The 26,121-nt window shown below is 38.3% G+C and overlaps 3 protein-coding genes across 8 annotated transcripts in view; all 3 read right to left on the bottom strand.

The window, feature by feature from the left end:
• Nucleotides 1-1,208: 1,208 nt before the first annotated feature.
• Nucleotides 1,209-3,779, bottom strand: LOC148077745 (small ribosomal subunit protein eS17). Its single transcript, XM_087794465.1, has 5 exons — nucleotides 3,708-3,779; nucleotides 2,937-3,088; nucleotides 1,548-1,653; nucleotides 1,413-1,478; nucleotides 1,209-1,334 (listed from the first exon to the last, which is right to left on the bottom strand). Exons 1-5 carry the CDS (start codon nucleotides 3,708-3,710, stop codon nucleotides 1,257-1,259), a joined length of 405 nt encoding a protein of 134 aa, XP_087650591.1. The 5' UTR covers nucleotides 3,711-3,779; the 3' UTR covers nucleotides 1,209-1,256.
• Nucleotides 3,780-4,612: 833 nt separating this feature from the next.
• csnk1g1 (casein kinase 1, gamma 1) lies at nucleotides 4,613-25,999 on the bottom strand. Of its 6 annotated transcripts, none has more exons than XM_087794452.1 (14): nucleotides 25,491-25,999; nucleotides 19,567-19,743; nucleotides 19,360-19,400; nucleotides 19,079-19,148; nucleotides 15,328-15,479; nucleotides 14,899-15,133; nucleotides 14,746-14,831; nucleotides 14,536-14,620; nucleotides 14,315-14,463; nucleotides 14,139-14,246; nucleotides 13,064-13,174; nucleotides 11,253-11,359; nucleotides 10,043-10,069; nucleotides 4,613-7,725 (listed from the first exon to the last, which is right to left on the bottom strand). In XM_087794452.1, the coding sequence occupies exons 2-14, from the start codon at nucleotides 19,730-19,732 to the stop codon at nucleotides 7,671-7,673; spliced, it is 1,392 nt and encodes a 463-aa protein (XP_087650578.1). In that variant the 5' UTR covers nucleotides 19,733-19,743; nucleotides 25,491-25,999; the 3' UTR covers nucleotides 4,613-7,670. The 6 variants fall into 6 exon arrangements, with proteins under 6 accessions (XP_087650578.1, XP_087650579.1, XP_087650581.1 ...); XM_087794453.1 differs by having other exon boundaries at nucleotides 10,043-10,066; XM_087794455.1 differs by lacking the exon at nucleotides 13,064-13,174.
• The window catches only part of kcna4 (potassium voltage-gated channel, shaker-related subfamily, member 4), a 149,912-nt gene continuing 134,788 nt past the window's right edge, over nucleotides 10,998-26,121 (bottom strand). Inside the window, exon 3 of the mRNA XM_087794449.1 lies at nucleotides 10,998-11,154. The gene's annotated coding sequence lies outside the window, so the exon portion shown is untranslated. The remainder of the gene's footprint in view (nucleotides 11,155-26,121) is intronic.

The raw sequence follows: 26,121 nt of genomic DNA, 5'->3' as shown, positions 1-26,121 counted from the left end.
TGTCTTAACAAGAAGGAGCTGTCTCGTCTGCAGTTGATTCAGAACTCTGCAGCGAGAATTCTGACCCGCTCAAGTAGAAGAACTCATTTCTCCGATCCTTAAAACTCTTCACTCGCTTCCAGTTTCTTTCAGGATCAACTTTAAAATTCTGGTTCTTACTTTCAGATCTATTCATGGTCAGGCTCCTCCTTACATCACTGATCTGATCCAGCCTTACACCCCAGCTCGGGCTCTGAGGTCTGTGGATCAGAATCTACTTATGGTTCCACGCACACGGCTCAGGACCAGAGGAGAGAAATCTTTTCAGGCTGTTGCTCCTAAGCTTTGGAACGATCTTCCTCTCTCTTTGCGCTTGATGGATCTACTGACTCCTTTAAGAAACACCTTAAGACGTTTCTATTTGGTCAGGCTTTTCCTTGAATTTCTCGAACTCCTGTGTTCTCAGTATTATCTTGAACCTTAAAGTATGTACTTTTTTGAGTATTGTTTTGATTGTCTAAGCGCTTTGTGACCCTGGTCTCGAAAAGCGCTATATAAATAAATATTACTTACATGCTTGATCGGTTGGAAGAAAAACCTAAACCACCCCGGCACTTTGAGGACCGGTTTGGAGACCCCTGGTTTAAACTCACCCTCATCTCATCCATCCACAAGAGCCAAGATCCTTTCACATACTTTTGGGTTCATTGCAGATATTTTCCTTACCTTTCTTGGAGGGGGGCCTGGTTTGTGGGTCATTACATTTTGAATTAAGGAAAATCATTGCAGACGGCATCTAGTACAAGTTAACGTGGCTAGACGTGATTGGTGAAAATGGCGGATCTTCCTTGAGACTTTCTAGACTTAACCTGCATAGATTCCCAGTTTGTCTTCTCACATTCATCCATCTCATGAACCTTTACCCAAGATTTGAAGAGACACTGGACTCTGTGTTCAGTACCCAATATTGCTCACACAATGCAATTCAGAATCAGAGTAGTCGACCATTAATGACATCTTGAAACCCAATGATGCAAATTATCCACAAGGATATTAAACTTATTCATTCACAGTATTCAGGGATCCCAACCATGTAAAACACAAACTACATGTGCAGAACTCATCCATGTTTAAGTACAGTAATAAAGTTCCATACATCTTGTATGTAACTTGACACAAGTAGCTCGAGCCCCAGGTGACCAGGAAGTTGACCAACGAGACCATGTGACTTGTTTTACTCATCAGGTCTTTTATTAAGAGGAACAATACAAATGAATCTACAATCCTCGGGGTGTTTTGAAGTTCATCCCAACAGTTGGCTGAGTGACCTGGAGGTTCGAGAGTCCACCGAATTCCTGAAGAGATGAAATCAAAATTAGAAGATGAACTGAGAACAGATCATTTCAACAGAACATGTTTGAACTTTGACTCACCAGCATCTTGAGCATCTCCTTGGTGTCTGGGTCCACCTCGATGAGCTCCTGGTCCAGAGCGGAGATCTGCAGGACAAGAGCAGTTTAATATCAGATCACATGCAGCTTGTACCGACGTCTGGCTGGACCACTGACCTCTGGGACGTAGTTGTCCCTCCTCTCTCTCTCCTCCTCCTGCAGCTTGATGGAGATTCCTCTGACTGGACCACGCTGGATCCTCTTCATCAAGTGTGTAACATATCTGTGACACATTTGAGACATCATGAATAAAAACATGTCTTTCCATTTGTCCAGGTCTTCATAGTAGAGTCGAAAACACTTCAGGTGTGAACATTTAACTTTAATCCCATACTTTTGAGAAGTGGAGCAAATCTAAGCATGTAAACCAGGTTTTAGTTGAATGTTGGTGAAGCATCAGTGTGTAGATGAGATCAAGTACTTCCCATTATTGAATTTCGATCCTTTACATTAGCTTTGATATGCTTAACCATCTGTGCTATTGAGAAAGTAACTAGAAGTTCTATAGCAGTGTCCACCAGAACCAGGCCGGGGCGCAGCATTGATCTGTGGGGCATTCATCACAGGGCAACAAAATGATAAAATGGTATTTAATTGAATTTCTGAATCTGAATGTTCAATGTAAGAACCACATTTCTACAGTCATATTGGCCTCGACTATTGACATGTAAAAACACTTGCTTCAGTCAAATTCGCTCCAGAAATAAACCTGCAAACTAATGAAAACGAGAAATATGAAACGATCTTGTAGCAGAGGATTTACTGCAGATTCAGCATAGTCAATATAGTCTTTCTCTGAACCTTGAAAACAATAGTTACACTAGATGATTTGCAGAGCTAAAGATTTTAGCAACCAGCAGTTTAGCATGGAATGCCCACATCGTGCTCTGAGGTCTGTGGATCAGAATCTACTGATGGTTCCCGAACACGGTTCAGGACCAGAGGAGAGAAATCCTTCCAGACTGTTGCTCCTAAGCTTTGGAACGATCTTCCTCTCCCTCTGTGTTTGATGATCTACTGACTCCTTAAAGAAACATCTTAAGACCTTTTTATTCATGCAGGCTTTTTTTTTTTTTTAAATGTGGGACACCTGTGTTGTTCTCAGTGTTATCTTGATCTTTTAGGTATATATTTTATTGAGTATTGTTTTGATTGTTTAAGCGCTTTTTGATCCTGGTCTGTAAAAGCGCTATATAAATACAAATTACTTACCAAAACAAAAATGATCAAATTGCAGTACTGACTAGCTTTGATTTAATTGCATCTGCATAATACTTTATCAGTGAGGCAAGAAAATACCTTTTAAGATGATGTCAAAATGCAAAAACAAATGGATTGCTTTAAACATTTACGACTTTAACTTTCCGATCTAACATCACAAAAGCTCGAAGTTAGCATCAAACGTGCCAAATGCAAAACTTCAACTAGAATACGAACCTCCATTTTACGAACGTCGTTACCGTCCTAGCCACAAACGACACAGATCTAACATCAAGACAAACTCACCCGGCGATTTTGTTACGCAGAGGTTTGCTGGGAATGATGGCGATCTCCTCGCACACCCTCTTGTTGGTGTGGAAGTCACTGCCCAGCCGGGTGTAGTACTTCTCGATGATGACCCTGGCGGCCTTTTTTATCGTCTTAGTCCTGACACGACCCTGGTGGAGGGAAAACACATTTGTATCAATAAATATATTCAAGTTCACCTTCCATGGGTAATGGTTATTTCTAAAGCGCCTTTCTAGGCTTCCGTCAAAAACCTGGGACTATAACAAAATTAGCAGTTTCTTACCAATGATAGTTTAATAAGTTGATATTGACTAGTTTAAGTGGAAAAACTGATGTTCTTCTCATGCTAGCTTTGCAAGAGTGTATATTACGACAGACAACGTTGTTGCTATTCTGGAACTATAGACTTTTAAAGGCCACCAACAAACGCTACCACTGCATACACGGAACATTTATCAACCTCTTTCTCGAAACATTAACGAAATAACCACTTATATCTGCACATTTAACAGTTAAGTTACCATTTCGTTAGCAGCGTTGTAGCACCGCTACATGCGACTGGATGTTAGCAACCGAACCTAGCAGCAAGTCGCGACTTGGTATTTTAACGGATAAACACAATTATAAATGTTCAAAATCTAGTCATTGCAAACGTTAAAGATGGCATTAGGAGGGTGGATCGTTTTTAAAGTCTAACAAGCAAACGGGTGTGGAGGATTAGAGTGGATTGCAAACGATATTGGTGATCAACGCATTGAAGGTACCCACCATCTTGACTCGGACCGGTGGAAGAGGAATTGGAGCGCGTCACACAGGAAGTTTATCGATTGCGGATGACGTCATAACCGTGCGCACAGCTGCAGCGACGACTGGCGGCGGGAAGAATGTAAACACAACTGTCATAGAGGATGTTTTTCGTCAATGTTTTTGGTAAATGTATTCAGAATTTGAATGAGTTTTACATCAAGAATATATTGTTTTCATCGGCGAAGTCCCATTAAAAAAAAGGTTAAAAAAAAGAAATCAATTCGATTTTTTGTAGAAAAGTCTTGCTCTAGTTTTATAGTCTTACTGTTGGTTAATACACATGTGCCTGTTTAATGATATATATAATATTAAATATATTAATTATATAAACGTGCCTGCTGATGCCATAGGGCCGGTACATTTAAAAAAATAATTACTTTGGTTTGTATTTGTTCAAATAAAAAGCAAACGACAATGAAAATAAAGAAAGTAAAGTAATTCTATTGATTGATGCACAAGTATGTTTTTTTTTAATGAATTGACTCCTGACACACTATTTTTCTTCTTATCAAACACTTTGTATTGGGCTCATAAAGTAATTTAATTACATCATACAGTATAAAGTTAGATATATAAATAAACTGCATTAATACCTTATTCGGTTTTACTTAAACTATTGATTTATTCTCAGTTCCAAATGTAGGAAAAACATCTTTAACCTCTCCCAGTAGACGTTTTCTGGTTATACCCATCACAGAAAAAAAAACTAGTTAACAAGAAGTTTGCTTTACTAATTTTACTGACGTGTTGGCTTTATTTCAGTTAAGTTTTGGTAAATGCGTGTTTGAATGCGATGTATTTCTTGCAATGATTACATTTATGTTGAATACAGTTAAAAAAAAAAAGAGGAAACAGACGCACAATCATTTCACAAAAGACATTCCCACAATGTGGAGATGTTTTTATTTTACATAAAAAGGGTGCAAACTGGAATTTCCCTTTAACTGTGGAGGGAGTTCAAAAGTGATGTCAGGTTCACGTGTTGAAAATCCATGTGTCCGATGGGGAAACTTAAGTGTCTTGTATAAAAAGAAAAAAAAAAGACCTTGACCTTTCTGCAAATTAAAAAAAAAAGAAAAAGGGTCGTTCACTTTCGAAGCCCTTGACCAACACGTATACATTTTGGAAGTGACATTCATATTTCACCAGAATATTTATTTACAGCTTAAGATTGCTCTTCATCATAGATTTTGGGGAGAGAATTAAAAAAAAACAAAAAAACATGAAGGCAGGATAAACTCTTGAACTGTACAACTTGATTTCCATGGTCTGAAAATGAGGAATAATCAAAGATCATTTATATGGAAATCCCAACATAAAGAACAATTGTGACCTCTGTACAATTTACAATTGTCAAATAAAAAGCATCACAATATTGCAGTAAATGTCACCTTTTCTCCTCGGAAAACACATACAGTAACTCCAAGACTACAGTACAGCAACAAGGAAAAGTGCCAGAGAACCCAGAAAGACTGAAGCGGATTACATGTCACTTGTCCTTTGATTTACACATCAATACACAGGAATGTAAATTTAAAATACAATCCAACAGCAAAGAGGCAACGCCAGACTGATGTGAACTATTTAAGAAATGGCTGGAACTGAAATGGAATGTAGATAAGAATTACATATTTGTATTTTACATGAGGACGAAAAGTTAAATACGCAACAGTGTCTGAGCCCTACAGGTGAGAAAACTCCTCCAGATAAGCCATGCGGGGTGAAATAACACAGCTTCTAGATCGCTTTGCACGGGAGGAAAAGTGTTAATATATCTACAATTTCAAAAGGGAAAAAGTAAAATAAAAGACCTGCTCGCATGAAAAGATCCACAAGCTTTTACTTCAACACTTCCTGGTAATGATTTTTGCTTTGGGTTGTTTAGTTAAAACATTAAGGACAGAGTGAAATGGCAAAAAAAATAAAAACAAGTAACATTCAACTTGATATTTTCCTGGCACAGGTCGAGGGGCTGGCAGTCTTCAGGAATGGCACTCTTGGAGTTCAAGGACAACATTAAAGACCGAGCTCCCTGCAGCAGATGCCACTCAAGTGTGATCATGACGGTAAAGATTTTCAATCCACTTAAGAGGCACTGAATATAATTTCACTAAAACATTTTTTCACTGCCAGCCCTGTCGGATCCTTAGTACGAAAAATATGCTTAAAATAAGGAAACTTAAAATGAATAAAGGTCCATAGATATTCAAGTACTTTCAATGACACTGAACTTAAAACCCTGAAGTGACAGAAAAGCGATGGGAAAACAAGACGCTACATAAACTCGTGCGAGGAGAAGCGGGTTCATCAACAGACTAGATTGCATTTACAGGATCGAGAAGCGAGAGGATCCTCTTCGATCCTGGGCGGACGCTAGTGTGCTGGGGACCACAGAGTCATGGCACAAATAAGAGGGGTGAGGTGGGGTTGGGGGTTCACGAGCAAAGCGATAAAAGTTGGTTCCCTGCACCCGGGCACACAAGGCAGCTACAGTTAAAAGTAAAAATGCACATTTGCGCTTGTTAAGAAGAAGGCAGGGTCTTGAGAGGGAAATGTAGTGCAGTCATGATCTCAAGCTCCTCCTTTGTCAAACGTCATGGCTATTTGGAATGAACACATTGCATAAGAAATCAAATTCACATTAACAACACAAAGAAATCCTTATAAAAACACACACTTGGTGTGGAGGAATTAGGCAAGGTGACATTGTTGAGGATATTGTTTCAAGGCCATCCTCCTCAGAAACAAAAAAAAAAAGAAGAATAAAAAGCTCATGTTCATGCATCCGCCGCGCTGACTCCTCAACTGTGTGCTCAAAACAACATTGAACAAACAGAGTTTACACACTATTGCACCAAACCTTGCATTTGGCTTGTGGGCATACATCTGTGTAACGAGTGGACGAGCCGCGAACAATCCACCCGTTTGTGATACAAGATTAAAAAAAAAAAAAAAGAAGAAAAATCAGTGCTGCGGATCTCAGAAGCATCATGCTGCCACCTTACTTATAGCGGTGATGTGGTGGGTCAGTCAGGGTTAAGGCATCGGACAGTAGCGTTAAAAGGCTGCGACTCAACAGTCAGTCATTAGTGCTTCCAAAAGTGTCTCAGTGGGCGCCGGGGGGATTGCGGGGGGGCGGAACCATCACGTTCCAAATGCTCCCACTCAAAATGCACATTGATCTCCGCCTTAAAACTCGCCGCCGCTCCCTTAACCGTCCACAAATGCTCCTACGTCCATACATTCAGTGTGTATGCTGTGGAGATAGTAGGAAACCGGTGGCAATCGAGAGATAAATATCATAAATAGCATATTTCAGTTCAGCTGGAGACTGTAGTGTGTGATGACAGCATCATGGTTCCATGGAGTGAGTAAGTCCAACATGGGGGGGGGCGGGAGGCGACTCCGGTGGTTCTGTTCACAGGCTTTGACCCACGAGAAGGTCTAAAGAGGGACTGATGCTCTTCATGCCAGTGACTATAATCGCTGCCCGACACTTGTGTGTTTACATTCAGTCCCGTATGAGGAAGGACCAAAAGATTCGTGTCACAAATAAACCAGAAGGAAACAATTTGAGAAGGAATTCAACGGCAAAAACCATGATTGTAGAAACTGATCTTGAGAAGGAGGAAGAAAAAAAAAACAACTAAAAGTACACACAGACACACTAGAAGATTATCTTTTGCAAAAGTCCTCCAAATAGGCAGACAAACGTGATCACACATGTCGGAGGAGGTTCAACTGAAAAGGGACTCCGATCAGAGACACCAGCAGCTCCATCCAGCGCTGGGTTCTCTCCCCGACAGAGCGCAGCTCCGCCTGGAGCTCTCAAAAGTCTTCGTTCGGAATGAAACTCGTCCATTCCTCAAATCACAATCATCTGTGGCGGACGCTCAGAAGGTGTTTTGAGCCAACGCTGAAGGATCATTTGTGTCGGGGGGTGTTCTTCTTCCGTTTCCGCTTAAAGAAGCAGCAGCACCTGTGGACACAGACGGCCATGAAAATTCAACATGGGTTGAGGAAAACTCTTAGCGCTATAGTTAAACTGAGCCTAAAAAAACCCAGAGTGGCTGAGAATGGTCACAGCAAACATGGTTGCCAAAGAAACAACAAATACAAAACCTGCAACACACCAACATTAAGACACAAACTAAACAAAATAATTGGACTCTTTGTTTAACAATAGATCATTTTAATTGTCTGACTGTGTTTTCTTAAATCTTCTTGTTTTACCCCGACATTTGCTTTTGAGGCCAATTTTACTACTGCATTTTATTAACTGGTATTTTTAAATGTTCTTAATCTGTAGCTTTTTGAGATTTGTGAAAAATGTAAAGTGCATTTTAAATGAAATATATTATTATTATTTCAAAGTTTGTCCTTATTATTGATCTGGTACGACCAACTTCATTGCTGACCACTTTAGTGAAACTGAGCCTGAGAAACCTGGGTGTTGTATTTGACACAGACATGTCTCTAGTTCAACACTGATAAAAAAAACAAACAGTTTTTGGTCAGGAGGAATATCTCTAAACTCAAGATAAGGGCATCACAGCAGGATTTGGAGTTTATAATCCATGCTTTTGTGTCATATCAATTAAACTATTGTAACAAAACTCAGAAGCCAGAATTCTGACCTGCTCTCGTAGGTGAACTCACATTTCTCCGATCCTTAAAACTCTGCCTGCCAGTTTATTTCAGGATCATTAAAAAAATTCTGGTTCTTACTTTCAGATCTATTCATGTTCAGGCTCCTCCTTACATCAGTGATCTGATCTTAGGTCTATGGATCAGAATCTACTGATAGTTCCTGAACACGCTTCAGGACCAGAGGAGAAAAATCCTTCCAGGCTGTTGCTTTGGAACGATCTTCCTCTCCCTGTGTTTGATGAATCTACTGACTTCTTCAAGAAACATCTAAAGAGCCTTTTATTTGTGCAGGCTTTTTCTTAACTTACTTGGGGCTGCTGTGTTTGTCTCAATGTTGTCTTGGCTTTTTTAAATATGTATTTTAACTGTGTATTGTTGATTGTTTATGCACTTTGTGACCCTGGTCTGTGAAAAGTGCTTTACAAATATAAATTACAAGGGTTAATATGTGTAACACAAGTGCTAACATAATAAGCATGAGCAACATTATATCAGCAGCAAACCTGCCATAAAAAAAACAATATAGAAGTTTCTTTTGACATTCAGGAAGTTACAATTTAATTCTGCCTCAGCTACTCGTTCCGTCTGCAATAGTTGTCCCCCAACACCCAGACAAATGATAAGATCCTGTCACTTTGTCGTTTAGTTTTGTGGTATTGTGTCTTAAAGTGGTAGTTCACCCAAAATGCAGATTTTACTGATTTCACTCACAATTTACACACTGAAAATCGTCCAAATACCTCCCAGGTCATTGGATGATGAAGAAAAGTGAGCTGTTCACAGCTGTTACATGGACATGCAATCCTGCTTATAACTCTCAAAAGGAACAACCATGAAAATTATCTGAGCCCTTAGTCAACATGAGGGTAAGTAGAAAATGAGTGAAAATTGAATTTTGGGTAAACTATCACCTCAATGTGGTTCTGGCATACAGTTCATATTTGTTGTAGCGTTTGCATTTTTAGTGACTACTAATGGTAATGAATCCAAAACTCTCATACAAATGTACATGGTCCACATCTATATACGACGTCTAAAAGCTAAGCTAAGCCTAAGCTTCTAAGCTTCTAATAGAGTTATAAACATAATTGTCATAATGTGTCAATTTCAATTTTAGGTTTGCAACTGCATTTTCTAGTATTTATAAATACACTACTCTTTTTTGGACATAAAACACCCCGGTTACAGTTCCATCCATGGTTCTACTTCATGTGTGCTCCACCCTCTACAGGCCATGGGTTTACCTGGGAAGTAACTCATAACGACAGCATTTAAAGGATAGAGCACCAATGAAGTAGAAGAGTTGTTTAAAATGAGGTTGTACATTGTAATACAGTTACGCCATAACATTATTCAAGAACAGATTCTGAATTAAAATCAATTTATTCAGAACCTTATGAATCAAAATACAATCAAACCAGGAAACCGGCCATGATACCCAGTCAGAGTAATACTAGTGAACAAAGACAACACAAAAGTGGATCGATAAGAACACACACACACACACACACACACGCAAAACTCTCTGTTACAGTGAGGTAAGAAAGTATGTAAAATAGTGTTAACTAGGGGGTTGAACACAACAGCCTAGGCTGATCCACTCCCTGTCCCATGAGTAGAATGAGGACGAGCAGAGAGGGACTCACCACAGGTTGAGCATTTTCACGCAGCTACTGAAGAAGAGAAAGAAAGGAGTGTAAAGAGAAAAGAAAAAGATTAATACAGTAAGACAGACGGATCGGGGAGTCCATGCAACACCAGCATGCAAACAAACTGAACAAAGGTAGAAAGACGGGAACAGGAGCATTCAGACCACGGTCACTTTCACGTGGGTTCAACTCAGGATGTCAGATCTCCTGAGCAAGGATGGTTAAAACCATCTTCCACTTCTTTCCTTCCTCAACTGTTGTGCTCGCGTAAAGTAATCAAGCCAACTTAAATATTAAAAATATATCTTCTCCATTTGTTTGAAGGTCAACATTGATCAACATTTCAAAATGATTGCATCCAGCTTCACTTTCAAGTCAAACAGGAAACACTACATGTCCTTCTGCTCTCAATAATCCCGAGAATGTATCAGAGCAGCTGCCAGTAAAGAATGGAATCAGCACATCAAACAACTGTTGAGTTGAGATGTCAGGACGACGACCCTTCAGTGCTCAGAAGCAGAAACCAGCACAAATGAATGTGAATGAAAAATTCATGTGGCCCTGAGCTGGAGGAAATCTTCTTCTAACAGCAGCTTTGATGCCCCGAAGACTGATCTCGCAGTGATTTGAAGCAGTTTCTTCTATGACTGCGTGCAAAATATTTCCTCATTGGGATTAGGAACATGTCTGGGTTGTGATCCGATGCGTTTGAAGCAGTTAAGTTGCAAAAAAAAGCCACTTTTCTCCCACAGACAGCAACAGATTCATAAGGCTCTACAACTGGGACATATTCAAAATCAGAGATGTTTAAACCTAAAGGAGTTGGATGGTTGCGACTTTAATATATATTTCACCTACAACAAAAACAGAATGTTTACTAGCTTTAATGTGGACATATCTAAATAACCTAAAATTGCATGAATTCAACATATGATCCCATTCAATTATGCAGGCAGCTTACACATATCTCCATGTATTAAATACACTCTGATAAATTGATCATTAATAGAGAGTTGAATACATGTTATGCCCGAAGTCTCCAGCTTTTAATTTTCCTGCTGGCTTTATAAAAATCTTTTTTTTTTTTTTTTTTTAATCCAAGGGAAACCCTAAAGCGGTCATCCGGAGCAAAGAAGGCGGGAAGAGTGGGAGCAAGTAGAGGAAGCAACAGATGGACATGGGGGAGAGCTGTTTGTGTGACACTTACTGGGCCTCGTCCACCATCTCCACCTCAGTCTGGGCTGTGACTGGTGCACCGGTGTGAACGGCGAGTGGACCATCTGTGTTCAGCTCTCCATTGGTTGAACTGACCACCTGTAGCACAAACAGACGTCACATCTAATCTGTCCATTAACATTGGGATGGATGCAAAAAACATCTTGCAGCCTGGAACAAGGTGCAGGAATGCAGACGCCGCTGCGAAGAGCTGCTATTAAAAACCTTCATCCAAACCATCAGTCAGCGCAGCAGCGAGCATCAGCGCATCAATAAAACAAACAAACAAAAAATGGCATTAATGGCTTCTCTATTGGACCGAGGGGAGGAACTCTATCACTCCATTGTCAATCATTCGCGAGAACAGCATTGACCTGGTTGGCAGGTTTGTGTACTTAATAAAATGTAAGGCACTTCATTTTATAGTCTTTGGGCTTGGATTCTAGTACAGAAACAAGGGCTCTAAAATATTTTAGCAGTCGAGCTCGAGGGCCGGAGTTAAGGTATTTTTGCCTTAAAAAGGAAAATTACATTCCTTTCTAAATCGGTTTCACTCATATTGTGATTAAATTGAAAAAAAACATTACTTAATCATCACTGATGCAAGCATGATTTTGACACATTTCTTGCACAACATTATGATTAATTTTACACTTCCCATGTTGCCTTAAGCAACCATGAATTGCGTTGCAGTAGAATCACGTTTTATTATTTCGACTACGGTGATATTACGTTAATATGTAAATTATAATTTGTTAGCTAAATTAATAGATGTTTGCAGGTATTTTAAGATTTGAAACCAAGATTCAGTCCTACTCTTCCAAGACTTATTTGACATTAAAATGCCAATTAAGGCCTCGTTTTTAGAATCGCGAATGTAATGTCTTTGAATACTTTTTAATGACCCATAGGTGGTCAAGGTATCAACATTAACTTACTCATTAACGTAAACCATTTGATTTGGCCCGCCGCATTTTTGACAGATGTGTCGTAGTTGAACAATAAACAGTAACTACCGACCCCTTCCTCAAACACATTTAATTATTTAATGAGATAGTCCTAAAGGACATAAATCATCTGTGGTGTACAGCAACACCCAACTATCGGCCTTAGTTTAATCTGCCATCTCTCTTGTAAGATTTTAGTGTATCCTTGCATTACACTGTTCAGTGAAGCTCGCTGCTTGTCTCACCTGACTAGACCATGTGACCAGTACTGGACTTTCCTTCAACTGATCAGGCAAAAACATATTAGAAAATTCTATATATATATATATATATATATATATATTTATCATTGTCTTGGATGTCATTTACGCATCACCTAAGTTAAAACAAGATTTTTTTTTTTTTTAAACATTTACTTCTGCGGGTAATAAAAAGTGTGTGATATGTAAGGTTTTCCTTCAAACGGTTGCTTAGGACATTGAAGAAACAATCAACCATCTGTCAAATCCATGTTCACATGCACTCTTTGTTTATCCGGCCATTCAAGGGGGTTGCAAAGGACCGTCAACACTTTCACATCTGGGTTGCCTGGCACCAGATGACATGCAGATGGTTGTGAAGAAAAACAACATTTCCAGCCAGAGATGTAAAGTGGTAGGGGAGGTAAATGGTAGGAGGTCTTAAAGAAGAGCTTGTATTTTTTTTTTTTTGACATCCCTGTGACCTGTGTGACATGGCAGCATTTTGGGAAACATGAAAGAACACAGTAGGAATATTTCACATCTGTATGATGCAGGACAAGTTGTGTAATGAACTCCAACGAGTAGGGGGTGCTGGTGAGGTGAGGGGTGTATACCTGCACAGAGCCCCCGTGTCTATCCGATGCCAGGTGGGAGTTGAGATATGAGGAGTTTGCCTGGCGAGTGGGCTGCGCCTCCCATGCTCCTCGGCGGTCCGAGGCCGCTGTCTGCTCAGGAATCAGTGATGTGGCCGACGGGAGTGGAAGAAGGTGTGGGGTGCAGCGTGAGAGGGGTGGGGTGATGGAAAATTGTGTTAGGAATGATGGATATAATGGTGTGCAGGGGTAAAGGAAGGAGGGCATGCAAAGCAACATGGGAAATCAAGATAAAATGTGAACAAAAATAATCAAAATAGAGCATTTCAAAATCAAAGCAAGTGTTCAGCCAGAACAGAGCCACAAGCCATGGACCTCAGAACCCAGTCCAATGCCATATCTTAGCTTTATCAATGCAGAAAACAGGTGAGAAAACCTCAAGTGACCTACTATTGGTTCGCCCACTGTTAAATCCTTGGGAATAATTAGCAGTGAAGATGGGAGTTCAAGAAAAGATTGAATCCGTTAGATGCTCGCTTCAACTTCAAAGGCATCTAACTACCTTTGAGTTTCAAAAGTGATCTGCCCCCAAGTCGCAAAATAGTAAGCTTATTGTACAGAAGGAAGATAATAGCAGTTTCTTTCCCTAGCAACAAATCCTGTAAAGGCGCTTCCCTGTCAAGAGCATGTTTTTACTTGAAGCCGTTTTGAGCTACAGGTGAGGTACAAAATGCAGCCTTCTGGAATCACAGTTGTGACAAGGATTGTGAAAGACAATTATTAAAAAAAAAAAAAGTAAGTAAAATGCAGTAAAAAAAAAAGGGAAGCATATATATACATTTTTTCTTTTGTCGTTAACTACAAAAATAGGGGGCGAGGCGCTCACTCTTTATTTAACACTACTAGCTGTGCCAAGTGTTGTTTTGGTTTTGTTGAAGTCCCGTTTCAAGAAGTATGCATTTGTCCTTTGAGCAAGAATCTACTGATCAAAATACGCTCAACTTTGACTTCCTATCGTATCCATGCAGGGACCCATGACGGCATACAACTGGGGCAAAGTTGTCGTCTAGTTCACAACAGCACGAGGTGGTCTTACCAAACTCCTTATAGGTGGATGTTGGGAGGGCCGGTCTCTGTGGGAATGACCCTCTCTTGTGACTGCAGAAGCTCCAGTGTCTATTTGAACCGTTCCCACTAGTGTGGGCTGAAGAAAACTTGGTTCAATCGCATGCAACCAATGTCATCGGCGTAAAACATTGGGTAGTTACTCACAATTTGTCTGCCGACCCAGTCGTACGTGTAGTCAAACGTGTATCCTTTTCTCTCAAACAACTCAGTGAAGAGTGTCCTCAGGTATTCATAGTTTGGTTTCTCAAAGAAGTCTAACCGCCGCACGTATCGCAGGTAGGTGGCCATCTCCTCTGTGGGCACAGAATGGTAGTCTAGTGTTATACGATGACACACATCTTGCATTTGTAGATTATGAGTAATACCTGGGAAGTTTTCACACAGGGCTTCAATCGGAGTGTTTCTTTTTGTGTCTCCAATTTTCTGGTATCGTTCTTTTAACGTGTCAGCCTTTGGAGGAAGCAGAATATACAATCAAAAATAAAAGTGGTGCAAAAAGAGTAGGTTAACAACTAGATCAAAAAGCCTTAATATTGTCTTATTACATAAGGAAGAAAGCATTTCCTATATCCTACCTTGAGTCCTTGCCATGGTAAACTCCCACGCAGGAAATACATAAACATGTGACCTAAGGCCTCCAGGTCATCTCGCCGACTTTGTTCTGCAGCAACAGTTGGATGTAAATAAAACAACAGGCCCAGAGCAGGCAGCGCAGATGTTGTTCTCACCTTTTCCCAAGTGTGTGTTGATGGACATGTATCTGGCAGTGCCGGTCAAGCTCTTGTGCTCCCGGTACGGAATGTGTTTTTTGGTCTCTGGGTCGATGTATTCTTTGGCAAGACCAAAGTCGATTATGTGGATGATGTGTTCTTTTTTATTCCCTTGCCGCCCAATGAGGAAGTTTTCAGGTTTTACATCTCTATAAATGAGGTTTTTAGAATGTACATACTCCATCCTGGATATCTGTGGAGAATAATGTGACTTTTAAATGGTGAAATGATCTGCACAGAACCTGTGAGCGCAACACGAAGATAAAAATCAATCGGTATCTGATTCTAAAGTGTGTTTTTAATATACTGTATATATTATTTGTGATCATAGACTACTACTACTACCCTAAGCCAAAGAAACAAAGAGAACATTAAACCGAAACTCACCAATTGAATAGCTATCATTAAGACGGTCTTCAGGGAAAAGGTTCTGTCACAAAGGTCGAAGAGGTCTTCCAGACTTGGTCCGAGCAACTCCAGAACCATAGCGTTATATTTCCCACAGGGACCAAAGTAAAACACCTGAGGCACTCCATCGGCTGAAACATGAAGGCGGACAAGTTAGACAGAAGAGTGACTAGATTAACAATTTGATTTATTTCAAGAACTGGAATTTTTGGTAAAATCTACCAAACCATTTAATGTGAAGTGAAAGTGAAAATGAAGGAAGTGACAAAAAGAGGTTTTGCTAAAAATACTTAAACACATATTCACCCCATGTTGAATCATTTGTAAAATGATTTATTAAATGTGCTAAATTCTACAACCATTTATCACGGCTCTTATTTGGAGGGTCACATTATAGCATATTTTAAAGTTACACGGTTTTATGACAGATACAACATCTTTCTCAACATCAAATGAATAACCAAAGAGACAATTACACCTTCCAGGAGGCCGACAAAGAAATTTAAATCAGTTTTTGTACACTTCTAACTGGGCAGCTGGTTAACGTCAAATAGACTGCAGCATGAACACAGGCATGAATATTGTTCAGAGAACATATGGGCATGTAGGAGTCGTGCTGTGCACCATCCTACACAATGTGCACTATTACACAGTTCCGTGGGTTGCTAATTGGACCACAGAGGAGAGCCAGATAACCACAGGTGCTTCTGAAATTTGCCAGATTTCAAAAGTCAATTAAATAATCATAGTTTTTGTTTAAATGGAAGGTTGTTATAAGGAATCTGCCAATAGCAAATCAAATCTAATCATAAAGACAATTTACTTCTTGGTCTTCAGGTAGATTACTCCAGGACTCCATTAAAATCTAATCAGAAATAACAATATTGCCAAATAGATTTGTTTTAGCAATCACTCATCAATAATATGAAATATAAAGATTCTAAAACAATGAAATTTGCAATATTCAACTCCCCCCCAATTTTTCAGTGGCCTGTGTCTGGCTCACAAGAGGTGGCACAATCGATCCTGTAGCTCCATGTGGAATTATGTTTGACTTATTCCAGCAGGTACAATAATGAGAGAACTCAAAGAAAATCCCACCAAGATAAAGCCAAGAATGGAGGATATACAGTATAACTATATACGAGGTAACGCAACCAAATCAATTTCAGCCAAAATCAATTAATATGCTTTTGGGTTTAGAAGACAACGTAATAAAGAGCTTGTGAGATCCTGTGCTGAATTGAATATTCTTAATTATAAAAACGTCATGATCAGTTCAAAAGATTCAAAGTGAGTGGAAGCGTGAAAAGATTTCACCACAAATGTCAATAACAGATGAACAGCTGCACCACAGCTTCAATGCAAATCCCTAGAGGACGACACGTTAAATATTCTTGCATAATAAGGGAGAACATTAATAATAACAAACCAAGCACAGCTTGACCACCGCTAGTTCAAAACCAGAACTAGTCAGTGTGCTGACTTTGCTGTCCATCTGGAGCCGTGAATGGACGCAGGTACGAACCGAGACAGGCAGGCCCACTCTCTAAATATTTAATGGATTTCCGCACCGTCAGCCTATTTCAACTCTGGTCTCTGCAAAACAATAGCCATTATATTCCAAGTCTGTTCTCCCCCATGTGCAGCAGCGAAGAGGACTTCAAACACCATTACTTATTTAATGTCATCCTTGCGAACTGAAACCACGATCTGATGACATCATCACTCAGCAGCACGACTTTTAAAACACCCATGGTCTATCATCACATCATTTGGAAGCTTTTCCATAAAAAAAGGACATGGCTTGACTATTGTTCCATTGTTTAAAGACTCCCCACTCATTTCCTCTGCGAACATGAATGCTTCTATCTGTGAATAGCTCGTCTGCTGTGGCCACTCCATATTTGGAAGATACTTGTTTTCGATGATGTGACCAGCTTCCATCAGCCCAGGCTGACTAATCCATGATGACAAAGTGAGAAAAAAAAACAATTCTGGGACCAAATTCAGGAGAAGACTCGTCATGTCACAGAGTGCAATCTGCCGGTGGACGACAATGGCTCCCGCGTACCTTCTTCAACTGGAAAAGCAGCTTCATCCTCATCAGAGTCTATACACATATATACATAAATAAATGTAGATCTAACAGCTTTGTAAAGGATTACACAGCGATTAAAGATCTTTTTATCACAGTTGCGCTAAATACTACCATTATTTACCATATTCTTTCAGAAAAAAAATCCTTACATTTTTTCAAAAATCGTCAGGGGTCCTAGGTGACCAAGAACCAATTTTATTTGACATATATCTGTCAAAATGTTTTCATACGACTTTGGTAAACTACAAAGCAGGTCTCCTGTATTTTCATCAAATACTATGGAACCGCACTATATTTATTTTGAACTCAACAAACATTTTAAAACTCTGTAGGAGTACAATAAACATTTATGTATGAAATGATACTTTTTTTTACAACAGTTAATAAAAGCCTGTGAGTTTCCGCTTTTAAATAAAGTCTCAAAACTTTATTGAAACTCACTCAACCACATCACATGACCAAAACACACACGCCTCATTAGTTAGCAACTTCGCTCTGCAGGCATTTAAATATTGGTGAGAAAAGAATGCGGGGTAGGATAGAAATTACGGTTAGGGATGTTAGAAAATATATACGATATAGAATTTAATAAATTAAATAGAATATCTTCTTTTTAATAATACTGTATCGATATTTGACAGGACTGTATCGATTTTCTTTTTTTTTTTTTTAAATTTCCGGCTTGCAAATCATATTTTGTGTTACCATAGTTTTTTTTAATGGTGAATACTTCAATAATATGTGTAATTACTTGCTTACTTAATTAATATAAAGTAATAATTTAATTAATTTAATTAACGTGCAAATATTCACAGCGTTTGTTAAATTTTCTGTTACAATTATTCCTCTGGTCACTAGATGGCTGCAGTCATTCTTTCCTCCGCAAATAAACATTGAAATTCTAGCGGGATCCCGGCAATGACTTAGGACGAGAGGATACAGTCGATAACAGACGCTTTTTAAGCTGATATTTGGACAAATTTTGGTTTTAAAACAAATAAAAGCTATTAGAAACTTCATCAAGAGTCATGTGGTCTGTAACTTCTGCAACACCAGAGTCAAGTACTCAAGCAATATTACCAATATATCCTTGTTCCTACAGTATTGCAATACATAACATTATATTGCAATTTATTGTATCCATGGCCCTATATTGTAATACATACCATATCGCCCGATTTATGTGAATACACAGACATATAAACGGTTATTAATTTTTTCTATACGTTCTAGTTCTGTGTAAGGAAACTTCCCAAAGAGGGAAAACATCTCACCGAGGTAAAGCAACAACATAAACACACTGGCACATTAAATCTTAGGTTAATAGGTTAAATACACCTATTGCTTAAATTCAGACGTTGCTTTACGAAAACAGACCAACACAAGCATTGTAAAACTTCCCAGATGAAGAAGAGTTGAGATCGTTATAGCAGGATTCCAGTGAAATACAACTCGTTTTGAAATTTAATATGATCTGCTGGGCAGTTTTTCTGGTGCCAACACAAAACATGAGCTGTAAGGTAATCCCTTGCTTTCAAAATGAAGTAATCTACCTCAATTTATCGACCACAAACAAAGTTTTGCACTGAAGATTCTGTAAAAACGGTGGCTAGCAAAGAGGGAACTTACTTGTTGTCCCCAGTGTTTTGTAGTAACGGTACTCTAAATGCAACTGTGGTGTCCTTGACTTCACTGGCTCCTGAGGAAACAATGACCAAAAGCTTTGATGAGAAACAGCAATATTTAAAACGTGAGAATCACTTTAGATATTGTCTATCGGAAAAATCCCATCATACAGCTTTAGCTCAAATTAGTCAGAGATCATGCAACTAATAAAAAATATATGTACAGTATATGAAGGTAATTCCATAAAACAGGAAGTGGCTCAAACAAAGCAAGTGTTCACTTACCAGTTTAATAGCTACATACTCGTTGGTGTAGAGATTTTTACCTGGAATCAGAGAAAACATTTTACTCTCAAGAGCTCAACCGTCTGAGCTACGTTTCACTTTGTTTCATTGTATTTGTCCTAATCATATCCAGAAAGACTTCTTCACCAGCGTCAATAATGAAATACAATCTGCTCAACACACAGTTGTGTTTCAAATTCTACTCACCAAGTTTTAATTCTCCAAAATTCCCACAACCAATCTTCTTGCCAACCCGAAAGTTTGGCCCCACCATAAGGACACCAGAAGAGCTGGAGGACCCGGTTGATCTGGATGAATGTCCGGGGCGGCTTCTGGCCGGTCGCTCGCCATATTTATCTCTCTGTGGATCCATGCAGGGAATTCCTGGAAAAAGATGGTGGAAAAGAGTGAAAATGTGACCAATGCAACCTTTTTTCATTATACTGTACAAGACTTTAGGAAATGAATTCCTTCAAGAGAAGCCACTCAAGCTTTGATTTATCAAGCTTTTATATGTTAGAAGATAATTTTAACTTTGCACTGCTCCGCAAGGTGTTGTTTATTTATATCCAAACTATTGGTATTCACATATATTTTCACTTCAGAATTAATTTTTTTAACCACACAATTTTGGTCAATTTTTTTGTTGAGAATCTCTTCAATCTCTTCAAATGATACTGCCAACTTTGATGCATTTTATTTACTTACAAATAAGAGCAAGAACCTATTAGAGTAGTAGCATGACGAGTAAACCTCTGATCAGAAATATCACAATTGCAACACAAACAAATCTGTTCGTATATATATATGTACGGATTCATCAGCTAAACATTAAAGCGTAAATAATGTAATGAAAATAAAAGATGAAGTGACAAAGAACACACGCTCTCTGGTAAATATAATAACAATGATAGATTAAGAGCTTTATGACCATAATTATGATGATAAAAGCCACTTTAGTGTATGCTCCTTATAAGAAGGCGATTACACTTAAACAGAACAGTAAAAAATGATTATCAAATCAAGATTTTAACAGACTACCAGAGAGCAGAAATTCTTTTTAGAAAGTGCACAACTATATATAAAAATTCTCTTAAAATATATATTTAGGGAATTTGAATGCCGATTTTATTATATGCCAACAATATTCATAATTTTCACTTTTTAAGTTGCAAAATAAATCTGAAGAATTCAACAATTGGGATTCGTTGTTGGCAGTAAAACGCTTCAGGAGAGAAACTTCATAACAAGTTGCCAAGGAGATACAAGCAACACAGACACCAGTCTAGGCGTCAACATACATCTTATGTAACTTGTTAAATGAATCAAAAATAAAACACCAAACACGTCTTATGCTTGAGTCGGTTTGCATCAATGGCTTTTAACTTTACTTTTTTTTTTTTAAAGATGAATTATCGATTGAATCACAGTTGAACATAAATTGAATTTAGATTAGAAATCATAATGAAAAAAACATGATGTCAATTCCACTTATCATATGATCATATATTATTAAGCAAAAATGCTAATGGTGTTGTTTATAAAGGCCTCCTGCTAAAATGCATGCGTGTGTGTGTAGGCTTCCACATGACTCATACTCGGTAATCTAAGCATCAAACGCAGCCCTCAAGGGCAACCTTGCTCTGCCATTACATAAAACCTTGAAGCGAGCATGAATTAAACACATTCACTTTTAACACCAGCTTAAGCTGTGAATCTTCTGTGTGAATAAGTTATTAGCAAGACACCTTCATTTACATAAGCAACATGCTTCAGGAATGGAACAAAAGCTGCTCATTCACCATACAAACATTGACAAGATTAAAGACACCAACACATAAACACAAGCTTATGTGACAGTTAAACATCTCTGCTTCTTGAGACTGCTCATTGAAAACCCCCCTAACTTTTTCATATTACAATTTCTACAAGTCTGGTCCTCAATGATGGAACATCTTGATAAGTTTGACTTTAGAACAAAAGAACTGAAATCCCAGCGCTGCAATTGCAAGATAAATGTTTGATGTCACACTACCAGAAGTCAAGTATCAAAAGAAGTTCCCAATCAATACATTTTGTGTGTACTTTTAAAGATCTAAATGCTACATTGTCTTCATAAGCAAAACGTGAGCTCACCACCTGTAACAGGAGAACCACCAATGTCAGTGTGTAGTTGAACAGGCAGCATACCTTGATCAACACACTCGTGTGATGACTTCATACAAACTACCGTAAATAGGAACATTTAAAAAAAATCTAGTTATAAAATAATAGCAGACATGATGAGAATTCATGCGATTGTTGAAACACCTTGACAACCTTCCAGATTGAAGTGCTGGACACCACCCAAATGTCATATTTTCTAAAACAGCCAATATCCAACCAATCCTGCAAATCTCATTACATTTTACTCAAAACTTGAGTTATGTTGTTTATCAATGCCAACCAACAAACTAACTGCATTGATGTGGAATGTTTCATGGCTACTTGACCTCCCAGCAAAGTAATAATAGAACATCTTCCAAAATTAAATCATTCATAAATGATCAATTCAGTAAATTTCAATTAAATAAATTAATCGATTTTGGATTATTTTGCTGAAGGGTGAACCCCACATGTGCATAACACCCTCAACGCAGGAAATAAGGATTCTTGGAAAGTTTGCTAAAGTAGTTAAAAAACAATTACTTATAGAAAGATAATTTTAAAAAGTATGAATGAAGGAAAATAAACATAAATAATCTGGCGATTATAAGTATTTTAAATGTTGAATTCTAGAGAATGTGTGAATGTTTGAATGTGTCCATTGTTGAAAACAATATTATTACACTTATTATTACACACTTATTACATTGGTTTTTTTTTAAGAAATCTTCCACGTTGGGAGTTCTATCGTGTCTTGAATATTTCACTAATCCATCAACGGCAAACACTACACAACATCAGTATTGAAAATTTAATCAGAGCCTTAATATTGACAACAGCGATTCCTACATCAATTCACCGCTAGTCGTAGTAAATAAACACAGCTACACTGTGTTGCATCATGTTCGAACAAGCCCATTGTAATGGTTGGAATGGAGATAGCAAAGAAAAAAACGAGTCCACAAAGCTTGACATATAATTATCAACAATAGTAAATCATTTGAAATTATATTTGGCCTGTTTTCTCACATATAAAACTGCTACCATTTTTTGCAAATAACCTGAACACCCAAGAATGTGTTGTCCTAAACTATAACTACCAAGGTTGTCCTCTGAGGCCAAAACGAATCTACAGCATTAATAATAATAATAATCTCTATTTATATAGCGCCTTTAGAATATGTCATCATTAAATCAAACAATGATAGTATTATAAAGTCGACTAATCTTGACCAACTTCCAGTTTCACTTGTTAAACACACTTGTTGTTTTATAATTTATCTAGGTGTGACAATCAGAGATTGAAGTGGGGATACCGCTCTTAGATAATGGTACATTGTGAGGAGCCCTTGGGCCTTTTCAGTTGGCTCTTGTTTAGATGATGATTGAGATACCATGGCTTGGACTTCGGTATACTTTTTCACTTTTAAAACATTTTCCAGTAACATAAGTACTTTTTTTGCCATTCAGTGCCAGCTGCTTCTACAATATTTTACTTTTAAATACTTATTGCGTTCCGCAAATGAGCAGCTGCAAGTGAAGGTTCTGGTGGCTCTTGACACACTTGTTGATGGCAACAGTTTGCGAGATGGCTTGCAGCTGTTTTGAGCACCTGATCATGTCACCAACGGCACAAAACCACTTCAGAGATTTACATAAACTGCTGAGAGAACCCACCAGAGAAACTTTCTTCAGTTCTGTTTGATATACTTTAGCTATTGTATTCAAGATGCTACATATTGTGTGCACTAAGAAATGCAAGTAAATGTGGTAGACATTCAGCGCAGCTTACAGTCCGATTCAAGACAAAAAGATTCCACTAGAGATCTACTTTTAATGCATTTTATCCCTCTTGTGTAACTTACAATCCAAGTGGAGCCCAGCATTAGTCTTTGAAAAACTTGTTGTGAAGTTTAAAAGGTGCATGTAATTGCTCGGTTTATGGGATACCACGCCAGATCTGACGATTGTAATCCAACATTCAATCCAACTGAAAAGAGACACCTATAATTTTGTATTAAGACAAAATGTGTTTGATCTTCTTTGGCTTCTAACAAAAAGCTTTATCTAAACTCGAATGACTCGTATTATGTATCTGTATCTACTATTGTAGATACAGTCTGAGAAAAATACAAGAGTATTTTAACGGTATTTTTCACAGCACATATTATATGAATACATTTGAAATAAATTTGATGGCAAAATTTCATTAATGCTGGTAAAACTATTTGTGTACCTAGCAGGATGTGGGGGAACTCAATAGTATATCTGGATTATTTGGCAAAACGCAACCAACGTGGGGTTAACAAAATATTTCCTCAAATCCAATGCAAATATTTAAGTAAATAAGTAAAGTTCATAGAAGACACAACAGCCAATATTAACAGTTTGTCCGCCACTAGTGGAAAAACAGAACCATACAAACATTTCAGCATACATGGGATACTTGTACACACCAGGAACTTGCAAATATAATGGTGTCATGCTCTGTGAAGCAAAATGCAAAAATTAAAACAGAACAATGGAGAACTGAAAAAATTCTGAAGCGACCGAGAGAGAAGTTTGTGAAGATAGTACATCTGAAATATTCAGACGCAAATGAATCGACCTTAAAAAGTTCAGTCCAAACATCGAGATTCAAAGAGCTAGCAGGGGAATAAACCCATGATTACAGTTCTTACAGAGTTTTGAAAAGCACAGCCATAAGTGTATTTTCCTCCATTTAATGACTAATTTGTTGACATCTTTTCAACAATCGGAGTAACTAAAGACTCTGGGAAGAGTGATTAACCTTCAGTGGAAAGAGCAGCCTGAGAGGGGGGGCTGCCAATAGTGGAGATTCCTGCTGCGACAGCGCCAACTAACAGCTGCTTCTCTGCTTAATGCCAGCTTTTGTGGGCCCGAACTGATGAGAATGCACTGAAGATTACCCAGAATTCTGTCTTACCAACACATGGACAGAGGCTTAAGTTGCAAACAAGGCTGAAACAACTTAAATAGGAATCCTTCACACCAAATAAGTGGCTGACTTCCTTAGATACGTTGATATTAAATGCAAGTTCTATGATCATAAGATAAAGTTGTTTCTTATTCGATGTCATATGCATAATGTCAAAAACACAATTTAACCAAATAGAAAAAGTGAATTATAAGCCTTAGGAACAACTTAGCTATATCTACAAATACATCAACATCACATTCTTTTTTAATATGGGTTCAATATAAAAATTCAACATATTATAAATCAATCTATACGGCATGCTTTCCTGATATTAAATAATAGAGGAACCTACAGTTACATGGAAAATATATCTGTCTATCAATATAGGATCTCGACTAAATTTCACAGTTTTCAAGTCATGGTGCTAAAAAAAACAAAAAAAACTTCACATTGAAAAAAATAATTTATATTACTTGACATTATTTTAAATCACAATATTGAGAAAAACAATGATCCGGTTAAATTTCTTACGTTATTTCAGAACACATTTTTTATCTTAGTCCTACACTAAATGAAAATATCGTCATTTGTCATCGATAATGTCGACTGTAGTTTCTCTCGAAACACTTCATTGTTACTATAGGCGTATTGATATCTATTATTCACATAGTTGACTATCCCATTGTGATGCTCGAATAAGGCCTAAAAAAAAACAAATCGCGGATAGAAACATGAATTTAAGGATGTGTGCAGATGTTGACTCTTCTGTTTTTCCAAGTGGATTCCCTGACAGAAGGAAAACAACGAGGTGTCGTTCAGACGCCAGCGTTTAGAGAACAAAACCGACCTTGGCTGTCGAGCATAAATGATGGTCACATCGATTAGCACAACAGCTAATAGCTCAACAACATGTAGATGAGTCTGGAAACAACACACCAGCCTAAATAACAGCACATGTGGTTGTTGGTCAATAATGCGGATGACTTGGTGAAGCCAATGCTGCGTGGCTATAGCTCGGTGCAAATAAACACATCCACCGGCTCACCTTAGCTGCGATGGCTCCAGACGGTCCGGACACGCCGGCTGTGTGTGATGGTACCGTGGTAGAAGGATGACTGGAGCATGAAAATTGTTTAGTTTTTTCCCTCAATATTTCCGGCTGTAGTGGCGGTGTTTGTAATTTAAGAGGGAGCAGTCCTGTCAATTCCTCAGTGTGTTGTAGTCTGTGTTCGCTTCTCAGGAAAGGTTCGAATACACCGGATGTAGATCAGCGGCCCCGCCCGCTCCACGGACAACACTTCCGGGTCACACTGGGAACTGATGTTTTGGTTTTTGAATTGAAGTTTGTTTTTTTATTTTTTTTTTTAGTCAAGTTGTGTATTCCTCGCAGAGGTTTAAAACATGAAATCCGATTACACCATTTAAAAATTCAATATTCATATTTAAATAGCCTGAACTAAGTGCTATAAAAATGTTCTTTTTTTTTTGTTGCATTTATTGATAAATCTTTAGTTGAACTACTTGAGAACTCAAGAGTGCCCAAAGTGAGATGGATAAAATCAATAAAATACATGTACACCTTTAGTGGTCCATTTTCGGCACATGGAAAACCAGTAATAGTGACATATCATTATTGTGGTGTTGAGTAAAACACGTGAAGGAAGGAGTCCATCTCC

The sequence above is a fragment of the Callionymus lyra genome, chromosome 6, assembly GCF_982586985.1.
Source record: "Callionymus lyra chromosome 6, fCalLyr1.hap1.1, whole genome shotgun sequence".
Lineage (NCBI taxonomy): Eukaryota > Metazoa > Chordata > Actinopteri > Syngnathiformes > Callionymidae > Callionymus > Callionymus lyra.
This window is presented reverse-complemented; position numbering and strand designations above follow the sequence as displayed.

Bases quoted from the DNA above. Each gene is read 5' to 3' on its own strand.
- LOC148077745 (XM_087794465.1), bottom strand. The intron at 1,479-1,547 runs GTCAGTGGTCCA...CTTGTCCTGCAG, and splicing joins GGGACAACTACGTCCCAGAG to ATCTCCGCTCTGGACCAGGA. The intron at 1,335-1,412 runs GTGAGTCAAAGT...TCATCTCTTCAG, and splicing joins AGGAGATGCTCAAGATGCTG to GAATTCGGTGGACTCTCGAA.
- csnk1g1 (XM_087794452.1), bottom strand. From the start codon at position 19,732: ATGGATCCACAGAGAGATAAATATGGCGAGCGACCGGCCAGAAGCCGC. The intron at 19,401-19,566 runs GTGAGTAGAATT...CTCTGATTCCAG, and splicing joins TTTTGGAGAATTAAAACTTG to GTAAAAATCTCTACACCAAC. The intron at 19,149-19,359 runs GTAAGTGAACAC...TTGTTTCCTCAG, and splicing joins AGTATGTAGCTATTAAACTG to GAGCCAGTGAAGTCAAGGAC.